The sequence below is a fragment of the Osmerus mordax genome, chromosome 9, assembly GCF_038355195.1.
Source record: "Osmerus mordax isolate fOsmMor3 chromosome 9, fOsmMor3.pri, whole genome shotgun sequence".
Taxonomy (NCBI): domain Eukaryota; kingdom Metazoa; phylum Chordata; class Actinopteri; order Osmeriformes; family Osmeridae; genus Osmerus; species Osmerus mordax.
In genome coordinates, this window is record NC_090058.1 from 13,323,517 (window position 1) to 13,336,830 (window position 13,314).

General features: G+C 49.4%; 1 protein-coding gene across 1 annotated transcript; it reads right to left on the reverse strand.

Annotated features, from left to right (window-relative positions):
• Positions 1–954: 954 nt before the first annotated feature.
• Positions 955–12,396, reverse strand: nsd2 (nuclear receptor binding SET domain protein 2). Its single transcript, XM_067244007.1, has 22 exons — positions 12,289–12,396; positions 10,288–10,898; positions 9,964–10,102; positions 9,667–9,827; positions 8,398–8,787; positions 7,879–8,080; positions 7,651–7,751; positions 7,361–7,454; positions 7,089–7,195; positions 6,714–6,806; positions 6,282–6,492; positions 4,957–5,157; positions 4,420–4,599; positions 4,113–4,269; positions 3,791–3,993; positions 3,416–3,519; positions 3,039–3,308; positions 2,828–2,944; positions 2,097–2,238; positions 1,886–1,992; positions 1,598–1,796; positions 955–1,477 (listed from the first exon to the last, which is right to left on the reverse strand). Exons 1-22 carry the CDS (start codon positions 12,359–12,361, stop codon positions 1,290–1,292), a joined length of 4,050 nt encoding a protein of 1,349 aa, XP_067100108.1. The 5' UTR covers positions 12,362–12,396; the 3' UTR covers positions 955–1,289.
• Positions 12,397–13,314: the final 918 nt, after the last annotated feature.

The window sequence follows — 13,314 nt, forward strand, 5'->3', positions numbered from 1 at the left end:
TGTGAGGGACAGCAGCAGAATGTAAACCGGGGAAAAGCTTTTCAACAGTCAAAGCCAACTTTGAGCATTCAACTCTCCAGGTCACGCTCCAAATTACTTGTCATTACCTCCCCCTCTTTAACTTAATATTTATCTGGCTCCACATGCTCTTAAAGCAAACGGCAAAAAATGAAATAAAAACTTAAAGAAAAAGCCTTTATTTAAAAATAACTAGTAACAGAAAATGGTGTAGTTGTCTATACTTAAACGTACCCTACTACCCATAGTGTCGTTAAAAGATGTGACATATAGAAAATACAGAATCAGTTTAGCAACCTGTTACAGTACTAATAACATTCTAGTATTATTATAATTTTGGCCTTTCATATATACACACACACACACACACACACACACACACACACACACACACACACACACACACACACACACACACACACACACACACACACACACACACACACACACACACACACACACACACACACACACACACACACACACACACACACACACACACACACACACACACACACACACACACACACACACACACACACACACACACACACACACACACATATATAGATATATAATCCTCTATTGTTTGAGATCGTTGATGTGGGTGGAACTGTGTAAGGGAGAGGAGGGGGGTGAGGAGGGGGGGCTGTAAGTCTGAGGTGAAGGGGGTGGGGGTGCTTTACCACAGCATGAAGTTGCCTCAGTGCAGACGAGTTAACTAAAATACAAAAACTACAAAAAAGACGAACAAATTTAAGACCCCAACAGGTGGTGTCCCTGGAGGTGAGGGGTCCCTGGTGGTGAGGAGGTCCCTGGGGGTGAGGAGGTCCCTGGGGGTGAGGGGGTCCCTGGTGGTGAGGGGGTCCCTGGGGGTGAGGAGGTCCCTGGTGGTGAGGGGGTCCCTGGGGGTGAGGAGGTCCCTGGTGGTGAGGAGGTCCCTGGTGGTGAAGAGGTCCCTGGTGGTGAGGGGTCCCTGGTGGTGAGGGGGTCCCTGGTGGTGAGGGGGTCCCTGGTGGTGAGGGGGTCCCTGGTGGTGAGGAGGTCCCTGGTGGTGAGGGGATCCCTGGTGGTGAGGGGGTCCCTGGTGGTGAGGGGTCCCTGGTGGTGAGGGGTCCCTGGTGGTGAGGGGGTCCCTGGTGGTGAGGGGGTCCCTGGTGGTGAGGGGTCCCTGGTGGTGAGGGAGCACTGAGGAGAAGAGATCTGCGGTGCTTTCTTGTTCTCATCTTGAGGACATGATTCTGGGGTGTGCTTCCTGCCCAGAGGTGCCCCTAGGCCTGCTGGTCTCTGGGGGGGGCAGAGTCTTCGTGCTCCAGGCAGCAGAGCTGCCCCGTGGGGGCCCAGGAGCGCAGAGCCCCCTCCTGATGAGCCCTGCAGAAGGAGTTGGGGCACAGCTGGCAGAACACCTCAGAGTTTTTCCCGCAGACGTCGCAGTGGTGCCAAGGGCAGTCCCAGCGGCCTGCAGGAACACACAACCACACAGGTCACATGGTAAACCAACCACAACAGTCACACCCAAGACACTGATCATACTCCCCCCTCCCAGACCCGATATCCCCAATCCCCGCCCCCTTCTTACCAAAGGGCCTCTTGGTGCGGTCCAGGCAGGACAAGTGGTAGGCCTTGGTGCAGCTTTTCTTGTCGCACAGAACCAGCTGACCTCCGTCTCCACAGCGGAAACACTCGTCCTCAGACGGTTTCTTCCCTTCATTCTTCGTCCGCCGCCTCTTCACCTTCTTCTTCCCCCTCTTCCCTCCTTTAGATTCCGCCTGCCCGCTCTACGGAGACACGCCCACATTAGCCACTGGGTGGAGCCTCGTCGCCTAAACAGGTTCTAACCCCACCCACCCCCCAGGGTTTTGCTTACCTTGGGCCGGTCGCCCAGGAAACCACTACAGTTGGGCGCCCCGCAGCGACACACTGTCTTCTCGTTGCCAAGGCAATCCAGGTTGTAGTTGAAGGTGAGCTCAGTCCCTGGACAGCAGCACCACATTTAAGATTGTATTAGAAACACATGAATATGTCACCTCAAAAGCCCTGTGGTGTTTGAGGAGCAGCTGTGGAGAGGCTCCACCCACCTGCCGGGATGTGGCACACGGCAAACAGCCCCACCCTGGTGTCTCCGTTCACCGTCCACTTCTGAGTCTCACAGTTGGGTTGGCAGCTGTGGTTCATGAAGCGCGAGTAGTTGCCTTTGGGCCCGGCGTCAATGATGCGGTCCTGACAACACAGGTGCAAGCTAGTAACCACTGGTGTTGTCACAATCCTAAAAGTTTGACTTTGATACAAAACCTTCCCTTAATATCTCAATACCAATACTGAAAGGCACGCAGCAAAAACCTATAACATCAGAAAAGGTTTCAAAAGAACACAGAACATTAAACTTTGATTTTCAAACTAATTCTTAGTTAACTTTTTTTTCTACTAGCATGGCACACAAACTTAAATACTCAAATACATTATTATATTGTATACAACAGTTAGTTACAACCAAGTATTTTGATTGGACAAGAGGCCATGAGATTATCTTTAGCACTCTGCCCTTACATATGAACGCAGACGCTCTCGTGATATTCTGCTTACGTAGTCACCACTCCTTCAACAGTAATAACTAGCTGCAGTAAACATAATAACATGTTGTGTTGTTTTCTATAATGTCACACATAACTTGAGTGTAACACTCCCAAAGCAACACGGCTGTTCTAGCTCCCGGGTCAGGGCTCTGCCACGGGCAGACAGACCCACTCCCCCAGCGAAGCAGCACCCAGCCCAGACTGACTCCTCCCACACCGGGGCGGGCAGGTCTAACCTTGTAGATGGTAAGCATGTAAAAGTGCGTGATGTCATTCTCCTGGGCATTTCTGATCCTGGCTCGACACTCCTCCTCGTCGATCAGCTCGCCCACGTACTCGTTCACAAACTCCCCCTGATGGACATGAGCCAGGAATCTCACATTACAGCACCAGCTCTGACACACGCGTCAGTCGATACAGACCCGATTCCTCAGAGGGGAAACTCACCTTCCTGATGTCCCTGAGAGAGACAAGACCCCAGCCCTTGCCGGCAGTCTTGATGATCTTGGTCTCGGGGTAGAGGCGCTTGGTGAAGTCCTGGTTGCAGCAGCGCTCGGCGCTGGGGCACACCTGGGGGTGGCACTCGTACATCAGCATGCGGTTCAGGCACTCGGACTCGAAGCCGCAGGGCTTGTCGTCGCTCGGCTTGCAGTTGCACTTGGGGATCTCCGACACGTCGGCCGTGTACACCTGCACCTTGCCAAACGGCTTGTTGACCTGCAGGGACACATGGAGCACGTAAGGACGCCCGTCACCCAGACATCCAACCTGCGAGGCAGTGGGTGAAGGAGAGGAGGAGGGGTGGAGGAGGAGAGGAAGCCGACCTTGATGTACTTATATGGAGGTGGCTTCCTGTTGTTCTCTTGGGCCTCCTTGGCCTCACGCTCCACTTTCATCTCCTTGAAGCGAGTTTCAGCCTCCAGGAGAGCTGCGCACACACACACACACCAAACTTTAGCCTCACATGCATCCTCACCCCCTCCACCAAAGCTTCGAGCTATTAGTATCAGGAAGAATGTTCAGAGTGCCTCCGGCTAAAAAGCAATACATATACAAATCTCATGCTACTGACACATCACACACACACTCTGCCTTCAATCAAAAGAACACTTTCTAACATGGCAACATATTAGACAATAAAGCTTTTTGAATCTTAAAGAGGGAGAGACTGAAGGACCACGGTGGGTGCCGGTTCTTACCGTTCTTGAAGACCTTGCCGATGCCGGTCTTCTGGTGCTTGTTGCTGCGGTCGCCCTCCATGTAGGGGAAGACGCGGCCCTGGTGGGTCCAGAAGTAGTCCCTGGAACCAAAGAAGAACACGGGGAACTCTCCAATCTGGTGGCGCAGGTGCTGGATGTTGGTGGGGATGGAGCGAGGGTGCCTGATCTCCGCAGGCCACCACCTGTGGAGCACAGCACACTGCTGTAGGAGGTGTGAGGTCTAAGGTGACCGTGGTTACGGTCCGGTCTCTAAGGAGGCCGTGGTTACGGGTACGGTCTCCAGGCGGCCATGGTAGCTGACCTGTAGTTGCCCAGCTTGACCCAGATGATGTCGCGGTACTTGGGCTTCTTCCCGGCCCGGCAGTCGTTGCAGAACCAGCTGCCGTCCGGCATGGCGATGTTCAGGCAGTCTGGGTGGAATGCTGCAGGACATGACTCGCAGCACAGCAAACGGCCGCCTGCAACACAGCACACGCTTCCACCGTTATAAGCCGCTAGGAAGTAGCTCGGCCATTTAAAAAAACTGAGGACTCGTGCAGACGTACGAGGCACCTGATTGGCTAGCTACCTTTAAAGCAGACGTACGAGGCACCTGATTGGCTAGCTACCTTTTGAGCAGACGAAGCACCAGCTGACGTTGACGTGGGAGTGGTGGCTGTAGCCCTTCTTGGCAGAGAAGTGGTTGGTGCAGACGATGGCGTTGGGGCTGAGCACCTGGCTGCCGGCTGCTACGCACAGGTCCCCCGTGTGATAGGCCACAGGGCAGCGCAGGCAGCGCGTCATCCTCCCTGCAGAAGCCAATCACAACACGCTTTAAAATATACACTTCCTGGAATGATCAGTACTTGCCGTGATATAGTATTGGTACCAAGTGTGGTGTAGTATTAATATTGGCACCAGGTGTGGTGTATTAGTAGTACAGGGATCCCACTGGGAGACTTATGCTTGTCTTCCCAGGATATTTTCCATTACTTTTACTCCAGGAAAATAAAGCCCCAACTAAACATTTTCTATACTGCCATCCAGATATCAGAATCCATAGCTGAATCCATTGCGGTGTTAGTATGAGTACAGGTACTGTAGTATCAGTCTGGGTGTAGTATCAGTACAGGTACAGTAGTATCAGTCTGGGTGTGTGTGTTTACCCTTGGAAGCGCGGGGCTTGGCACGGCAGGCGTAGTGGCAGCTCCTGCAGGTGTGCAACGGGCAGCGGAAGCCCTTGTTGTCGAAGACTGTGAGGGCGTCCGGACGCACGCAGGCCTCGTGGTAGAACTTCCCACAATGCAACACGGTGCAGCGCCGCACCTCCCCCTCCCACTGCTTACAGGAGAAGCACACGTGCACCCCTGAGGGGGGAGGGGGGGGAATAAGGAAAGACTCAGTTTTCAGACTGTGTTCTGTGTAGGGCTGAATGATTTTGGAAAATATGCTCATTGCGATTATTTTGACTAATATTGCAATTTAATATGTGATTATTATATGATTTATTGTTAATAAATATAGAATATCTACTGATCTCCAGTCAGCAACATAACACAAAGTTCAGAAAAATTAAGGAAAACATACCGCCTGTACCTCAAAATATTTTGGTAAATCAAAGCTAAACGTAGGCGTTGCACTTTCTTAACTAAAGCTAGCTAGCTACCATTTTGGAAGAAAATCTAATTGCACCGTGGGGGCCATCAGAAATATTTAGAACTCAGCATCTATCGGTTAAATCTTAAAAGAAAAAGAAACACGTCTTTTTTTGTTTCTGATCCAGTCAGTAGCCTAACAGAAACTGTATGGCACTGACAGCCATAGTGATCCTACTGTAATGCGTATCACCGAGGGGCATTATATCTTTCGTGATGAACGCTGTTAGTGCTTGAGTAATTTCATACATGAATAGAGTTAGGCTTTGAAACATTTCGATCAGTGATCCTGTCGGGTGTTATTTGGCTTATTTGACACACTGGTGTTCAGCAATTTAGCTATGCATCGTACATGGCTTTGTGGTGTTTTTTTAGGGCCGAATTAGGTTGGTGGTGTTGCCCCGTGAGGTAGCAACCTTAGCCAGGCAGGTTTTGCACAATACTTGACACTGTGCAGCATCTTTTTTTAATGCAAAATTGGCAAAGTGTCTGTAGTGTCAGGTTCTGTCGAGCCTGAGGCCATCGTACAGGTCAAGGTAAAGAGTAACGTGCAAAGTTGATCGTTCGTCTGCAAACTGCGTTACTCTCGCGCGTCACGTGACTAAAGTAAAATCGCAGCCTTTGCGATAATTTCTCTCTCTCAATATTGTCACATCGAGATATTATCGCAAATGCAATTAATCGTTCAGCCCTAGTTCTGTGTCATCTCTCTTCTCTATCCATCTTCTCCTTCCCCCTTCCTGTCTAGTCACTGTGCACTACTCACTACTGGCAGTGTCAGAGTGTGTACTAGTCAGTACTGGTAACCAATCCTGGATGATAAGTGGTGTTCTGACCTGAGGAGCACTGGGAACACAGTAGCTTGCCAGGGGCCATGGGGGCAGGGCTGGTGGTCTGGAGGGCAGTGCTGGATGTCTGGAGGGCCGTGCTTGCGGTGTGGAGGGCAGGGCTGGTGGTGTGGAGGGCCAGGCCCAGGCAATGCAGGTGGAAGCTCCCACAACACAGACCCTCACAGGGGAACACATCTTCCCCGGACAGCTCGCACACCTGTAACAGCACAGGCTAGCCTCAGTCCTTCTAGTTCTCACAGCACGCTCCCTCAGGACCCCGGGTTCCCCTCAGGACCCCGGGTTCCCCTCAGGACCCCGGGTTCCCCTCAGGACCCCGGGTTCACCTCAGGACCCCGGGTTCACCTCAGGACCCCGGGTTCACCTCAGGACCCCGGGTTCACCTCAGGACCCCGGATTCACCTCAGGCGAGGGCCTCACCTGGCAGGTGCTCTCCTTCTTGGGCCCTGTGTGTTTCTTGGTGCCGTCGATGCTGTCGCTGGGAGAGTCAGGCCGCTCCTCACTGCCTGAGCCCTGCACAACAACACACACACACACCTCTGCTCTAAGACACACTACCTCACAGCTGCATATCTTGCACATACAGCATATATTTTTCTTCTTTCTCCTATTTTATTGTGCATTTATTTATTGTGTGATGAATTGTGTTTTGTACTACAAATATATATATATATATATATGTTTGTATTGTAAACTGTGGGGATAAAACGTACCAAGAATTTCACAACAGGTCGTACTGTATATGGTTATGTATGTCACCAATAAACTTCCATTTAATTGGTGAACCCTGCTCACCTCTGGGTCAGGAACGGTCCTCCTCTTGGGCTGGGTGGGAGCTGGCTGGAGGCCTGTATCCTGCCTCTTCTTCCTCACACGCTTGGGCTTGTCAGACAGGATGTCCTCTGCCGAGGTGAGGAGCAGAGTGGGGTTAGCACTCCCATGCAGCTGGTCTGAGACACCAGCACAGATCACATCATCATGGTTACCAGCACAGATCACAACATGATGGTTACCAGCACAGATCACAACATGATGGTTACCAGCACAGATCACTTCATGATAGTTACCAGACAGTGAAGACTTATTTGTTCCCTTCTTCCTGGTTTCCTTCTTAACCTTCTTAGTGTTTTTCTGCTTTGCTGTGGAAGAGCTGTCTGGGACCTGAGGGGGACATACACATCATTACAGAGATGCACACTAGCACTCTAGCCCTTCTACAGAGATACACACCAGCACACTAACTTTACTAGCACATACTAACTCTACTAGAAACACATTTGCACACTAGCCCTTCTAAAGAGATGCATACTAACCCTTCTACAGGGCACAAACAGGACGCCACAGACTGATAACAAACCTTGAGTTTTTCAGCCACTTTGACCCCTCTGTGTCTCTTCCTGGGTGGCTCGTCAGCCGATGCCTCCAGCGCTCTCTTAGAGGGCTTTCTCCCCGGCTTACCTACACACACACACACAGAGATGTAACATCTGGACAGGGATGATTAGGGATGTTTCTCTGTCACTTTTGACAGAGAAAACATGTGAGGTTCGGGTGGTAAAGCGCCGTGAGAACCTGACAGGCTCACCTCTGGGCTCAGCCTCCTGGTCCCCTGGAGCGGGCTGGGGCTTCTTCTTGGGGGAGGTGTTGGCTTCTGGGATGCTGGCAGCACAAGGCGTCGGCTGGGACCGCTTCTTCCCCCTCCTGACAGGCGGCTGGGATTCCGGTCGGGACTTTTTCGTTTTCTTCTGAGATTCAAGTAATTGTGCGTCGGTTGTTATGGGTGGGTCCTGCAGGAACACAGCACGCCTCATGTAACTTCAAAACATGTTCTCGTAAAACTCACAGTCAGCAAAAACAGTTAAATCATTTGAGGATAATAATAATAATAATAGGGAGTCAGGTGGCTGAGCGGTGAGGGAATCGGGCTAGTAATCAGAAGGTTGCTGGTTCCCGGCCGTTCCAAATGACGTTGTGTCCTTGGGCAAGGCGCTTCATCCTACTTGCCTCGGGGGAATGTCCCTGTACTTGTAAGTCGCTCTGGATAAGAGCGTCTGCTAAATGACTAAAATGTTCATGTAAAATGTAATAAAACTCTATAACCGACCTGTGAGAGGGACTGTGTTGGCTGTTCTTCTTTGGAGGAGTTTAAGGCCTTGGCTTTTTTAGCCAGCGGGGAAGCAGTGAGCTTGCGTCGACCTCGCCTTGTTGTGGCCTCTGTGTTTTTGGGGCGGGGTGTCCTCTTCCCCACGGAAGTGCTGTGTTTGGGGTGGGCGGTGGGGGCGGCAGGGCCGGGGGGAGCAGGAGGAGCCACATCGGGGCCGGCCGGGCTGGGTGGCAGATCTTCCAGCACGCAGGGGTTCAGCCGGGGGCCGTTGGCCTCGTAGATGAAGCTGAACAAGGCCAGCCGCTCCTTCGGAGGCAGGCCGGCCGCTCTCTGGGCCTGGCCCACCGCCAGGCTCCACTGGGCCCGCAACTTACGAGGCACCAGGGGCTGCTGGACACAACAGATCACTGCATCAGAAAAACTTACAGGATCAGGTGATGGGTTTGGGTTATTAGGTATATATTAGAATATACGGGTAGGACTGCTGTCTTTTTGAGTTGGTATGTGGCTAATGCTGGGGTCCCTCTACACCCCGTTTACACAGGGTGAGACTGCTTCAAATTCTATTGCTCAGGCATTTTAAAACAACCTTGTTTGAAACAATATTTAAAAATGTATGGTTGTGAATATTTTTTTTTATGTAAAGTGTATAACACAGGTACATAAGAACTCCAATGAAACAGCACAGTTAGTACAACTATGGGGTAGTGTCGAAAGAAATTGGGATTTCCTGTGTGCTTAAATTATTCACTAATCAATAGAACTAGTCATAGGATACTAGTTAGTATGTTCTCATGTGAGTTTGCTATTAATAAGAGTAGATTGTGTCTATGTGCCAAGGTTAATAGATGTTTGGGTTCAGGAGAAAGTACTGGGTAAACGTCCCTTGTCATGACTACAAGGACAACTCCAACTATAATCTCTCTAGTCTGAGAGTGGTCCTGGGCTGGGAGCTGTGAATGTCTTTCTCTGAGACTGTTGTAACATTATTACTGCCTGACTGTCACTATCTGTGTTTACATTCTTGTGCCCTATAAAGATTGCCCTCCGGCCTTCAGAGCTGAGAGAAACATGATTGAGACCTAAGCCTGGTGTTGCGTTGTCATTTATTGTCAGACACCTGGTTTGCACTCCCAACATGCAGATTGATATTATTTATAAAAATCCAGAACTCAACTGAACTTAGCCACTCCATTTATGAAGAGACAGACAAAACACTTTTTTCATCACTAGCGAGGAGGGTAGCTTGAGACGCCTATAGGAAGGTACCTTCGGGAAGGCTGCGGCGGTGGGCAGCTTGTTGCTCCGGCATAGCTGCTGGTACTGGTCCTCTCCCCTGAAGGACACCATGCTCCTCTCCAACATGTAGCCGCGCTCAGGATTATCTCCAAAGTACTGGACATGGTACAGCAGTCCTGTCCTGCAGTTCACTGCAGACACGCACATACATAGAGGCACACACACACACAGACTGTTAGATGAACCCCTAAAGTACCTTGTTTTTTAATGCATGAACGAATGAATGTAGACTTCCTTGGACAGTCACCAGGACAACGTGTTCTGTACCTTTGTGTTTAAAATGTTTGTTGAGTTCCGGGTCGATGGTGACCATGCAGGGCCACCAGGGGGAGCCTGACACCTTGGTCCACACCACGTCCCCCACGGAGAACCCCGCCTGCACCTCGGCCTTCTGCTCTGGAGCCACCTGGAAGACAGGGCAACATCACCCATTAAACTCACATCACATGGTACACACTCCTGTTACACACTTCCATCAACTGTTACACACTCCCTCATCACGTTCAACAGTGGATCTAGAGGTTGCAGGTTCAAAATCCCCCCGATACATCTGCTAAATGAGTATGTTATTCCATTCTAAAAGCCCCTGACCTTTGCTGCTGCTGCTTCCCCTGAATGAGGTCTGGGAGACACCACCGCGGGGACGAGACAGAGCCGGGGTTTGGTCTGGAGCTTGGCCTTCACAGTCCTCCTCTTCCTCCCAGCCTTGGACTCGTCGGCCACCCCCAGGAGGCCTTCGGGGGCCAGGTTGGGCCCCTCGGCACAGCACGGCTCAAAGCGTGCCGCCTTGCCTTTGGCTACCATCTGGGTGATCTTCAGCTTGAGCTCGGGGGAGGCACCTTTCCTGGGGGGGCTGCCGTGCAGCGGGGGCGTGTCAGCCCCTTTCAGGATGGGGGGGTCGGGGGGGCACAGTTTGGGAAGTTTCTCCTGGTCCCCATTCAACACCCGAGAAGTAAGGTCTTTAAGCCTCTCGTGGCCATGGCTGTGGGTGGCCATCTTCTGCAGGACGCTGTCCTGGAGTGTGGCAGCCAGCTGGGCCGCAGCTTTGTCCATGAGCAGGGTGGGGTCGCCCCCCAGGTCTCCCCGGGCCCTGCGCCCTGCCAGGGGCTCACCTGGCTGCTTCATGCTTACTGGGTTTAGGGGAGCAGGCATCAGAGGTAGGGATCCACCCTTGCTGTCCATCCCATCCAACACTAGGCTCACTGAATTAAAAGAGATTATTGGTCAGATTCTAAATGTAAAATGTAAATTCCATTTGAAAGACAGGGTTTCACAGTGGCAGGAAATGTCTTCATTAAGCAGATGAAGATAACATTTTGACCGCCAGATCCAAAAATAGCCATTCACAATACAAAGACACGTGTGACATAAAAAAACTGTCAAAACTATATGCTTTAAGATGCACCTGTCTTCACAAGCCAACCTCACAGTTCATCTCAGCGGACTATCTGCATTATCGGTTGATAACATGCATGCGGTCGTGAATATGACCTCAGATAAATTAAGACCATTATTTACAACATAACGGAACTCATTCAAATGAAATATAGCAAAGCAGTAACGTCTCACGGACAAACGAAGGGAAACAAAGTTCTCAGTCTGAACCGTTTGCGACCACGAGCAAAGAGGGTTGCAGAATGGCCAGAGCGGTGCAACCACATGCATTGAATCACTAGTGGACAGCGTGCACTGACGCCAGCAGCATCCCTGGAAAGCCGCGGAAATTGTTTCATCTGACCGACCAGCAACGTCAGATGAATCAATTACAAACTATTTTGAAAGTCAGTTAAATAACTACTTTCCAAAATTCATCATAGTTAGTTTGGCTTGGTCTACATCCATGGTGGTGGATGACTCGCCATTAGATATGTGCCCCCTATACCACTTTTCTTTCATGGATAGCGAGCTAGCTCCAAACTGTGTGGCTAACTTTGCTAGTAGTGGCTACCATCCGTCACAGCTCATTTCTTCAATCTAACTAGCTAGCTAACTTGCTAACTACCGGGTCGGTGACAACATTTGCACTGATATGTTCAGACACATGTAGTGCATACAGTAGGTTGGCTGGCTAGCGACATTTGGTAGACAAAACCAATTTCCTCTAGTAGCCGAGTGACAAGACAGGTCAAGTCCAACTGCTGGCTTGAGTAGAAATGAATGGACACCAAACTGTTACACCGAAGATTGTCGCTAGCTGTTATTAGCTAACGTGGGCTCGCTGACACAAAAAAAACAAGCGTTTATAGTCAACGAGTACAATAGTTAGTTATACTAATAGTTTTATACACTCAGTGAGCTATTTAAACGACATATTTGGGTGATGTCACTAACAATCTAACAAGTAGTAACCACCGCCAGTTCAAGTTGGCTGGTTAGCTAACACGTTCCCTTCCAGCAAACTAGCACTAGCTAACTCGTTCCACATTCTGTGTTAGCACAGTAGCAATAGCATTCATAAGAATACAGTAAGACCTGCTTCATGCTAGCTTGTTAGCCCATTGCTAATATGCTTAGTAATTCAGACATGCTCTTTGAAACATTATCATACTGTTACGTTTCGAATTACATGTACTGAACATTTTGTTTATTTACCTGTTGAATTTTCCGATAAATTATTCAACGGAGAAGTAGGCTTTTTCAAACATGTTGAAAACGACGATTTCATTCAACTCGAATCAAAGCTTGCGGGAAACTCTCCTCCCAATCAGCGCGAAAAATGGTCACTTGCGATTGGTTAGGAGCAGATGGAAGTTCAACCGGGATCTTTCAAAAACCAACCGTATCTAATGGCGTCTCCACTGTTAAAAACATATATTTTTTGCCATTGCGAGACAAGTTAGTGATAGACAGCTCTCTCATTTTAATATTTTAAAATCCAATAAAAAACCTATTACATGTTATTTTACTGTATCGTGAGAGAGCGAAGCTAAGCATCACTGACGTCACATAAAGTACTCGCATTTCTTACCGACATCGCCAGCGACCAAACTATGCCCATAGAATGTCTCTGCTATGGCTTATCAGGTCATATAATTATGTAGCTATTTGCTATTTAAGTGAAATTATGCTGTTTTTCTTTTAAGGTACACAAATATTTTATCATCATACAAAGGCGGTTTAACGGTGGTTGAAAACGTTGGTAACTTGTCGATTAGATCATGTGAAATATGATGAATGTGTTCTAACCTAGGCGTAATCATTTCTGTATAGCTGATATTATGCTTAAGAACATTTAAAATTAGGCTATATGAGTATTCTATTCTCCCTTCAGTGCTACAGGTTTTAAAGAAGTTGATTGACAGCTCCAATGACCGCTCAGAAGTTGAACTCGGTAAATTCGCTCAGATCATCGGTGTATATGGTTTTGTACTCCGGTGTTCGCCCACGAAAATACCGGCGATTGAGGAGTTCTCCAACACCCAAGAACCAATGTATTCTGACCAATTACCTGTCTGGAATAGTCTACAGGCAGTGAACAATATACATTGAAATGAAAGTTATAAACGTGGTTGAGGACAGGCCATTAATTAACAGTTCAAATTAAATAGCTTATTATGGATGAGAAGTCCTAATATTTCAGTTGTTGTGTCTATTTACGTGCGCTTTTTCTCATCCGTT